General features: G+C 24.7%; 1 protein-coding gene across 16 annotated transcripts in view; it reads left to right on the forward strand.

The window, feature by feature from the left end:
- Eif4g (eukaryotic translation initiation factor 4 gamma) overlaps positions 1–10,567 on the forward strand; it is a 39,193-nt gene extending 28,626 nt beyond the window's left edge. For all 16 annotated transcript variants that reach the window (XM_086910952.1, XM_012484775.3, XM_086910948.1 and 13 more), the window contains 18 exons: positions 3,654–4,450; positions 4,538–4,639; positions 4,830–5,141; positions 5,217–5,438; positions 5,540–5,616; positions 5,843–6,002; positions 6,086–6,350; positions 6,653–6,750; positions 6,848–7,008; positions 7,250–7,302; positions 7,502–7,728; positions 8,359–8,528; positions 8,756–8,835; positions 9,018–9,244; positions 9,343–9,480; positions 9,572–9,647; positions 9,733–9,891; positions 9,970–10,567. In XM_086910952.1, the coding sequence (XP_086767078.1) occupies positions 3,654–4,450; positions 4,538–4,639; positions 4,830–5,141; positions 5,217–5,438; positions 5,540–5,616; positions 5,843–6,002; positions 6,086–6,350; positions 6,653–6,750; positions 6,848–7,008; positions 7,250–7,302; positions 7,502–7,728; positions 8,359–8,528; positions 8,756–8,835; positions 9,018–9,244; positions 9,343–9,480; positions 9,572–9,647; positions 9,733–9,891; positions 9,970–10,184 (3,539 nt within the window). In that variant the 3' untranslated portion in view covers positions 10,185–10,567. The remainder of the gene's footprint in view (positions 1–3,653; positions 4,451–4,537; positions 4,640–4,829; positions 5,142–5,216; positions 5,439–5,539; positions 5,617–5,842; positions 6,003–6,085; positions 6,351–6,652; positions 6,751–6,847; positions 7,009–7,249; positions 7,303–7,501; positions 7,729–8,358; positions 8,529–8,755; positions 8,836–9,017; positions 9,245–9,342; positions 9,481–9,571; positions 9,648–9,732; positions 9,892–9,969) is intronic.
- The last annotated feature ends 846 nt before the right edge of the window (positions 10,568–11,413 follow it).

Genomic DNA, 11,413 nt, shown 5'->3' on the forward strand with positions numbered 1-11,413 from the left:
TTTTTTTTTATTTGTCCAATTTCATTTTTTCTAAATTTTTATAATTCTTGAAATTAAATGATATTGAATAAAATTAAAATGAGAAAATGTTAACTTGATAAAAAATCTAATTCATCGAAAATTTTATCATTTTCTATATCATTATCTAACTTGAAAGATTGTTTCGTGATTCGAAATAGGATACAATTGATTTTTTTAATATTATAGTAAACAATTTATTATTTGATCATTAAAAACTCATGAGGTCACGGCCACGCATGTATGGCGAGCTCCGTGCATGGTTTGAAGGTCTCTTAACGCCATTTCACAAGAGCACGCGTCGTGCGTGTGCAAAAAATATCTTAAGACTTTCGGCGTCAGTGGTAACCTTGAGCGTTCACCAATCGGGTGAAAGGTTCTTACTGGTTAGAAAAATGATCGAATGGACTGCATATATTTTCCATAAGATAAAGTCCGATAAATTAGAATAATGTGATATTATATATAATTTCATGAACAAATTCAATAATATAAACTTATAAAGTAAAAAGTTTCTTCAATTTTATTAATAAAAATATTGTTTTTTATATAATAAATTGTTCTTTATATATTGAAATTATAAATTGTATAATTAAGTTTGTGCAAATGAAACTATTACAATTTTTAAAAAATCTAATCATCATTATTAATTTGTTTTCATACTTGTTCGTTTCGTATTGACAGTTTTAATTTTAGTAGCATACTAGTACATATAATAGTACTATAAAACATATGTTATAGCCAATGTTATTATCATTTTCTATATGTCTTTATTGTTTGAATGTTTGAATTAAATTTATAATTTATAGATTTAAAAAAAAAAACAATGAAACGGAAAAAATATTATGTATACCTTCGACAATCATTTAGTATTCTTTTTAGATATTGTTACCTCGACCTGCTTTTGTAAAATCTTACTCAAGCTACTTTCATGCATCAAATTAACACTACTTCATAGTGAATTACTTTAAATTTGCTGATAGAAAATAATATATAAGAATATAATTTTTACAATTGTTTGAAAGTAACAAGATAAATGTCATTTTAGTTCAATTATTCAGATGAATATTAAAATGTACAGAAAATAAGTAATGATACAATCAAAATGGAATTTTGTATGCAAAATTTTTTTTCATTTAATGTTTTGTTTTCAATCAAATTTGAAATCTTATCAAAAAGATATTTAATTAAATTTAATTTCAATTGCATAGAAATAAATAATTAACAAGAAATTAATCTATATGGAAAAATAACTAAAAAATGTAAAATTTTTTTTATTTTAGAGTTTATTTTTGAGAAGATTGAATTTAAAAAATTCATCGAATGTTTAAATAATTTTTGGTTATATATTTCAAACTCAATTTTCTTATGAACAAAATCTTAGATAAAAGATTTTTTATGTACTTTTGTACATTTTTTTTATTCATTTTCGCATATATCTTAATATGATTATCCATTCATATAATAAATATTATTTTCAATTTGATTTATTCATAAACATTTGAAATGAAAAAATTTTATTTTCATTTTCAATTTCATATTTGTAAAATCATTTCCTTCCTGGTTGTAACATCACATGATACATTTGTATATATAATTTAATTTGACATACATTTTATTTTACATACATATATGTGGATTTCATTTTTATATTATTATATTATTTAAATGATATTACTCGTATAGAAATATAAGAAATTTAAGAATAGTAAATTCTATTTATTATATTTTTCAATATAAAAAATATTGATAATGATTTATTATTAAAAAAAAATTTATTCAATGATTTTCTTATTATTATATATTAAAATTTATTTGCTCAGTTATTTCAATGTATAATTTATTTTTATTTTTCTGCTGTCACGTTTCATCTTAAAATTTTTAATTTCGTATTTTAATTTATATATCTTTGTACAATTATAAATTTACGAATTCTTTTTATAATATAATTAATAGAAGATTTCAGAAATTTTTGTATCAATTAAATATTATTGCTAAAGAAATCCGCACATTAAGTTAGGTTATCAAAAAAGTTACTAGTGCGCTTGCTCCGGCGCGCAACCGGCGAACAGAACTAATTTAAGAAATCCTGTGTCGTGCCTGTCGGTTTGCACCAGTTCACAGGTTAAAATAGATGCGCGAAAGTCGTGTAAGAAGAGCTTCCAAGGGAAGTTTCAAAGTGTTGCCACAATTTTCAAGTAAAGTGAACTGAAAAATCTTTACACGACAATTTTTTTTATTTAAAATCATTAGAGCCTGTTCTTTTTTGTCGGTTTTAACAAGAATTCTGTTCTTATTGCTCTATATAATCTTGACTTTCTCCTGTGTTCTCTTCCCTTGTAAGAAGAAAAAAGTTTTAAATGCATACTTCACGGTTGCTCATTGTTACGCATGTGAACATGGATCCATCTACCTTAGTTTTGGCAAGCTTTTGGCAGATTTATAAATAAATACTGATTCAGTGCAGCAGCAGCAGCAGCACATAAGCCGTTGAAACTCGAGCCGCACAGAGTTTTATATTGCAAGAATGTGATTTGTAATATGTGATATGCTACTGATATGGAAAGAACAGGCACTGTGGCTTAACATGTGTAAATAAACAGTGCGTGTATGATTATCGATAACCGTGAAAATGAGTGATTGCAAAGTTAACGGTAACGCTCGTGTCAGCAGTAGTTCCCGATCAAGAAGTCGTAACCGTCGGGGGTCCAGAGACCATGGTATATATGCTATTGTATATTCGTTGAAAACGTCAAATCATTATAGTAGTATCACATGTTAAAGGAAACAATGACTACTTATATATATATATATATATATATATATATATTATATATATATATATAAAAATTAATAATAATAATAACAATAATAATAATAATAAATATATCATTAAATTAATTATTAAATTTTTAAATTTAATGAAAGATTAGTATATATTTTAACATGATTTGAAATTAATAATATAGTCATTTGTTTTTTTATCTCTGAAATTATTAAAAAAATTTATAATCTTATTTTAAGATTGGTTTAAAAAAAATATTAAATATATTATATATAAAACAAATATAAATTATCAATTTATATAATTATATATTAAAATCTGTTATCGAAATATTATTATAAGAATTGTAATCGAATATATTTAAAACTTGTTGAAATGAATATTTTTACAATAGTATTTTTATAAAAAGATTGAATCTTTTTCTCTCTTTTTCTTTTTTTTACAATTACAAAACGATATGTATTAATATTATTAACATTTATAACTTTTTTAATTTTTATGAATTTAAGATATATAATTTTATGAATAACTTAATAAAAAAGTGAAATGTCATACTACGAAATGTACTGTGATCTGGGACTATAATTATCCTTGGCTTGTAGCCGAAATACTCACTTTTCTTTACAGCTACATCTCTCGGTACTGATATCAACGTAATAATACTTTTGTATTGGCCATTTATGATTTTGATATGAATCCAACAAATATGTATATTTTTTATATATTCTATAGTTTTTTATATAAACTATAATTGAATGTTATTTGTTATAAGTTATAATTTGTTATGTCTATTATTTTAATATTTGTATTAATTTTAATTATTATATTTTATGATGTCTTTATTTAATAGGTAAAGCCATGCAGAAACAGAAAAATAAAAATAAGCTTAAGCCTCGAGAACTTAACCGAAAAGGAGCAGAAAAAGAAGGTACAGATATGGATGCTTTCGTAAATACTGTACCTCCGGTGCAATCTGAAATGAAACGAGATCCTTTAACACCAAAGGATAGCAATAAAGAAACAAATCGCGAGATTATGAAAGATAACAAGGAAAAAGATAATTATGAGCCGAAAAAAGAGAAGGAAGTTATTTCCGTTAATACAAAGACGGAGAAACAAACTGTTTCCGTGACATCAGAAATCTCAAAAGAAAGTGTTCTCATACAAACACCTGCTATAGAAAAACTGCCAAGTAACAAAGAAACTATAAAAGAATCTTCTCCTAAAATAGAGGATAATAACAAAATGAATGTATGTAATATGCAAACAAAATCAGTTCCTAATGATGTTGTTGATCATGTGAAAGTTAAAGAAGAACCTGATGTGGAAGCAATAGTAGCACAAAAAAATGAAGAGAATTCAAAGGTTTCCGCAATTCGAACATCTAATGAAGACAAGTCACAAGTATCTTCTGTTATTGAGAAGTCAGCTGAAAATGAATCTTTAATTCAAACTGAGATCACACCAATTACAAATCAGATACAACTAAAATATAAGTATAAGGAAGATCAATGGAGTCCTATCAATAAAAACGGTAAAAAGGTTTACGATCGTGAGTTTTTAATGAAACTTCAGGATGATCCCAACAGCAAAATTAAACCATCTAATTTACCAGATTTAGATGTTGTTTTGAAGGATAGTTCAAAGGTATTACATAAAAATGATTATTTCTAATTGTTATCATTTTAATGTACTTAATGAATAATAATTTAATAAATTAATAATTTCTTGTAGGCAAGAACTACTCTCGATCTTAGGCCATTTAAAGATACAAATATGAATAGACACGATGTTTTATTTCCAGGATTCATAAAATCAACTTTAAATACACGAGTGGTAAGTCAAGAAAATTGAAAAGTGCAAATTATATCAATAATTGAAATGATTAAAGAGTGATGTATTAAAAATGAAAGTAGTGGACTGAAATTATTTGATAGAAAATTTTTTTCTGATATTTGAATATTATTTTATATTAAATTCTTATATGTATTTGTATTTTAATACAACATATTTATTTCTATTCTAGCCACCTCCTAATCGTAAAAGCCATCCAGGAAAATCATCAAAACCAACAAAACCAAATGTTATTCATGTTTCATTATCTCTTAGAGAAGATGTAAAATTAAGAGAAACTGAAAATGCATGGAGACCGACGAGATTAAAAACGTTAAATCTTAGTGAAGAAGAAGCAAAAACAGAAGCTCTTTTCAAGAGAGTTAGAAGTGTATTAAATAAACTTACACCTCAAAAATTTAATACTTTAGTTGATCAAGTACGCGCGTTAACTGTGGATACCCCAGAACGACTACAAGGTGTAATTAATTTAGTCTTTGAAAAGGTAAATTTATTAACTATAGTAACTAATTGATTATTTATTAATTATATACAATATATTTAATTATATAATTTTTAGGCTGTTGATGAACCAAGTTTTTCTGTAGCATATGCACTTATGTGTAAAGAACTTGCTGTTATGGAAGTTTCAGGCTCAGATAAAAATTCAGATAAACAAGAATGTTCGTATACTTTTAAAAAACTCATTATTAATCGTTGTCAAAAGGAATTTGAAAGAAACCCAGTAAATGAAGTTGCAAGAGCTAGTAAGCTTAAAGAAATAGAAGAATGTACCGATCCTGTAAGCTTAATATATTTTTTTACATAACATATTCCTTGATTACATTTATATTAATTGTATATGTTTTCATTATTAATAAAATTTATTATATTTAAAATTAGGAAAAGAAAAAGGATTTGCAATTAGCACTTGAAGAAGAAGAACGAAGAACACGCATAAAATCAGTAGGAAATATTCGGTAAATAATAAATATAAATGTATAAAACATTTTTTAAAAAATAATTACATAAAATATTAATCTTTATATAATCTAATTTTATTATATCTAATAATTTTTTATGTTGCTTCTAGTTTTATTTTTTAATTTTTTTTATTGAATTTTTTATTGTGTATAATATATATATATTATTATTCTTTTATTACATTGTTAACTTTATGCTATTTTTTTATTTTTTACATTGTAGATTTATTGGAGAATTGTATAAGCAAGGAATGTTAACAACTAAAATTATGCATCGTTGTATAAAAGAGTTATTAATTCAGAGCGATGAAGATAGTCTGGAATGTTTGTGCAAATTATTAACAACAGTTGGAAAAGACTTAGAATCAAAAGTATCTCCGGAAGTAAGTTTATTTTATTTTATAATTAATAACAAATCTTTAATGCCCCCTCCCTCAAATATTTATTAGTTTTTTTATTTTATTAGGAAATGCAAGATTATTTTAATAAAATGCAAGATATTGTTGCACGACGGGGACATGGGAAAATAAGCTCTCGAATTCGTTTCATGCTACAAGATGTCATAGATTTAAGAGCAAATAACTGGATTCCAAGGAGAGATGATAGTAATCCTAAAACAATAGATCAAATTTTAAAAGAAGCTGATTCTGAAAGATTAGATAGCCAATTAAGTAATACTCCTTTGAATACACCTCGAAAGGATGAACGTACTAGTGATAGAAAAAGAAATCGTAAGTATTTAGTCAATATAATATGAAAATTAATATAAATAATAAAAGTGCAATAAAAATATTATAAATAAAAAATTGTGAACTAATATTTTACAAACAAAAATTTTTTTTAATTTAACAGCATGATGATTTTACACATTTTTTGCCAGACTAGAGTTTCTGATACAAATGATTTTATTGTGTATTCTGACAATTTATATTTAATTTTTTATATGTAATTATAATATTAATTAAATATAGTGATTTTAATTTTACATTATTATTTTTTATAAATAATTAGTTAAATTATGATTTATATTTAGGTGGTGTTGGTCCGACTGATGATGGTGGTTGGAGTCAACCTGTTGTAAGAACAAGACCGCAGTATTCTGTTGAAACAGCTAAACTTAAAAATAAACCTGTAAATTTTTATATTATTAACATTTTTATAAAATATTAAAATTTTACAATTACAAATATATGAATAACAATAATTAAATGTATTGTTTTTATTTTAGCCTCCAATGGATGATTTACAATTAGGTAGCAGAAATGTGTATATGTGGAAAACACCTTCGAGTTGTGGCTCAAAGGCAATAAATTCAAATAAATTTGCATGTTTAGAAAATGTATCAACTTTAGATCAAGATAAACGAATGACATCTCCACAACTCTCTGGGTAAATATTATATATTATGTATTAGTGCATATTATATGCTAAATATTATGTTTTTCATTATTTAATACTTATTCAAATAGATGTGATGAAATATAGATTTTGCTAGGCTAGAGTTTCTGACGTATAATATGATCTAAAAAAAACATTCTGATTAATTTTTTAATTATCATGTATAAAATATATAAATTAATTGAAATATTTAAATTGTTATTTAACAATTTATTGTTTGAATTTGTTTTAGATCAAGGTCTACTGGACCAAGAGAGTATGGTCGTGACTACAAACCTTCCTATGGTATGTCTATTTTTTTTAAATAATGAGATAATTAATATAATAAATTTTAAAACATGATGAAATATTTTATTTTTGAAAAGTTAAACTTAATGTTGTTAGCCAAAAGGATTCTGATTTCTTAAACTTTTAAAAAGAATTTAATTTAATTCGCTTGTATTATACATACTTCTCATTTATATTTTTTATTTTATTGTTACAGATGGTAGGAGTTCACGCAATGGTAGTCATCAATTAAACAGTTCGTCGTCAAGTAGAGAAAGTTCATTATTAGATAATTCACAAAGTCAAAACGTTTCTATGCCACCACCCTCATTGAAGTCTTCACAATCTACCTCTAGCAGTCATAAACCTTCGATGACACATGAAGAATTTTTGAAAACCTTAAATAAGATAATGAAAGATTATTTAAAAAATCCTATTGCCGAAGTGAGTTTTTTATTATATTTATATTATAATGAGTTTTATTATTATATTTATATTATAATGAATTATTACGTCACAATAATAATTATTTCATGCTAAGAAAAGAAACAAATATTTTCATAGAAATTTTAATTTAAGATTATAATAATTAAATATTTAAATTAAAATATTTTCATTTATAAAAATAGAAATAACTAAAATTATACCGAATTGCAAACATTTTTATCTTTATTCGTATCTTTATTTACTAAAATTTATTACTAAAATTATTTACTAAAATATTATAAAAAATATCTTTATCTATTCATGAAAATTTTATTACTATTAATTATCTTGAATTATGAAGCATGGAATATATTATATAGATGATAATATTTGCACGCTCCTTAGATCCATCTCTATTTTTTTGCAGAGATGCATGAGTCATTAGTGTGCTAGATTACGCAATACCTTCTTTTTGATCTTTTTAAACAGTGTTATAAATTAACTTTAATGTTATATTTATATAAATAACTAGTTGTATGATCAACAAGAGGACATTTTATAAAAAATTATTTTATAAAAAAAATCTATTTTAATAGATAAAAATTTATTTAAGCATGAATTATTTCATTAAAATCTTTTTTTTTATAGAAAGTTTCATTGGCTATTCAACAAAATTTCGACAACGAATTATCAAAATTTACATCTGAATTGATTAATTTTGTACTTGAAAAATCACCCCTTGATAGAGAAATCATATCGTCTCTTCTATCTCACTTGATAACTCAAAAGATTTTACCTGTATCACATCTAAGGAATGGGTAAGTGATATTTAATTATTTATATCTTATTGTAAAGTAAATAAGATTAAATCAATTATTTTTATTTAATCATTATGTAAAAATGAAAAATGATGAAATTTTTATACAAAAAAAAAAAACGTGTTGATTAATAAAAGTATAGCCAAAAGGATACTGATTAAAAATCTCAATATAAAAATTGTAAGAATATGTTTTTTCGATAAAACTAATTATAATTAATTTTTTAGATTCATTGAAATATTGGATGTAGTTGATGATCTTGTGCTTGACATACCTAAAGTTTGGTCATATATACCAGAGATACTATGTAAGTAAATAAATTAAAACTTCTTATGTTAAACAAAAACTCAATTATGATGATTATTTTTTACCATAGAGTTTCCATGCGGGAATTTTTGCTCAACAGGACTGAGAGTCACAATATGAAATTTTATTTTTATTATAAAAAGAAAATTTATATTACGGTATTTTTTTTTTTTTTTTTTACAGCACATCCAATAGAAGAGGAAATACTCTCTCTAAATGAATTGAAGCCTATATTTGATAGCTTAAGAGGTCGGGGATATGTAGGAATATTCCTTGGAGAATTATTATCAAAACTATCCCGGGATAAAGGACCGAAGTGGGTTGCAGATAAGTGGGACCAAAGTGGACTACAATTGAGTAATATAATTGATACAGAACTTGAAAAAGTTGATAAAATTATTAAAGATTATGTAAGTTATTGTTAAAAACATCATTTATTTTTATAAAACATCAATATTTTATTTTTAAATAATAATGATAACATTAACAATGACGTTATTACTTTCAGAACTTGGAGTTCTGCACTGGTGATTATAATAGTGCCAAAAGTTCAACTAGTAATCAGCTCACATTACAACAAATTCATGATGAACTTAGAAGACTCATGAAGGAAAGTAATTTCGATGTAATTTGTGCTTGGATAATTGTAAGTATATTTTGAATTTATTAATTATATTTATATTAACTCATTATATTTAAAAAATTTTAAATAAGATTTTATTCTTTGATTATTGCAGGAAAATGTAGGTAATCGAATTAAAGAACCTGAATTTATTCGAGTATTAACGACTGCCATTTTAGAGACGTCCATGGGTATATTTTGCTATTTTAATATAGAATATTTTAATTTTTTTTTTTACTTTATTATTATTATTATTATTATTATTATTATTTTCAGAACCAGTAAACACTAACACAAATAGGTGGTGTTTAAAAACCGATGTTTTCATTAATTTACAACAATTAATTCGTCGGTTTGTCGATACAAATGAATCTTTAGAATTACAGTGTCTTTATGCAATTCAACTTCATTTGCATAATTTACAATATCCACACGGTAAGATATGATATTTTTTTCTTTATAATAAACTATCAATAGTTATTGTATAATTATATAACAAAATTCTTTCTGTAGGAATTCTGTTTAATATTATGACAAGTTTATCAGACTATAATATAATTTCAAGTGAGGCATTCTTGACATGGAAAAAAAGTCCTGAGCCAGCTCAACGCGAGTGGCATGGAGTTGCGACGATGGCGTTGACATCATTTTTCACAGGTTTACAAGAAGCTGATGATGCTTCTAGTGTAGAAGACGTATCAACTAGCGTGAGCCAAGACCGTTGTTGACGATACCGTGAACGGGTACATTATCGTCTGTTGAAAAGACTTAAATATACGTTCCCTCGTTAAAAAACTACGCGAAGTGAGATCAAATTGCAGTTTTTTTAAAAAAACGTCGTATATAATAAAAAAAAAAAAACAATGGAGTGATAGTAGTGCGCGGGTGTATGTAATATAGTCTAGAACTTCGAAGAAAAAGAAGTGAAAGATAATAAAGAAGGTTGTCATATAAAAACGGACACAATGGCTGAAACCGCTATACATAATGAAGATAAAGATTAATTATTAATTATGATACAAAAGTAAATGCAAGATAATTATTATATATAATTCATTGAAATGGTTTAAAGTTTAAATAAAGAAAAAGAAAAAAAAAAAGAAAAAAAAAAGAGAACATTATCGTATTTCTTATGTCTTGCGAAACGTCACTACAGCTTGTCAATCGCCCAATTTAAAATTTATGTATAATTTTTCTTTTACGCTTTGTATTGGAAAATCGTAAAGGATATATTCAATTTCATCAAGCGATATTCGCAAAACAGCCGGTGTTTGCTGTGTATAACTTAGATAACAAATTGCAGATCACAGGTGTGTATAAGTAGGTCAATTTTAAGTAAATTATATTTGAGACATATACAAAAAGAAAACTATTGATAACCAAGTCTGATGCAAGGGCGACGGTTCTTCCTATTATTATAATAAATATAAACAGAATTACTAATTTATATCTTGCGAATTTAACAATGTATTCAACTGTATGAAGAAAAAAATACATTCGTAATTAAAGAAGAATGAGAGTGAACAGTCGAAACATAACATTACGAAATAATTCGTAATGTAAAATATGTTGAAATTAGGAAACGGAAGGATACAAATGGTGTGAATATTAAGGCGCTACTATTTTTTAAACTAGTTATTTATGAACATTGAGAGAGCAAATAATAGTGCGTGGGATGGAATGTTTGCATGAATAACAGGTGGCAGGTGTCGTAGCAAATTGTATAAAATTATTATTCTAATTTAAAGTACAGTGTGAAAAATACATTTTTTTTTTTTTTTTGGATATACTATATATTGTGTATATATATATATATATATATATATATATATATATATATATATATATATATATACACATATACATATAAAAGAATATATATAAAATGAAATAGGAAATTTGAGTGCAGTTATGAAAAATTATTTTCATTTAATTCTAGAAAACAATTCTCTACATT

The sequence above is a fragment of the Apis florea genome, unplaced genomic scaffold (genome assembly GCF_048593485.1).
Source record: "Apis florea isolate Af1SG1 unplaced genomic scaffold, ASM4859348v1 contig_3203_pilon, whole genome shotgun sequence".
In the NCBI taxonomy this organism is placed as follows: Eukaryota; Metazoa; Arthropoda; class Insecta; order Hymenoptera; family Apidae; genus Apis; species Apis florea.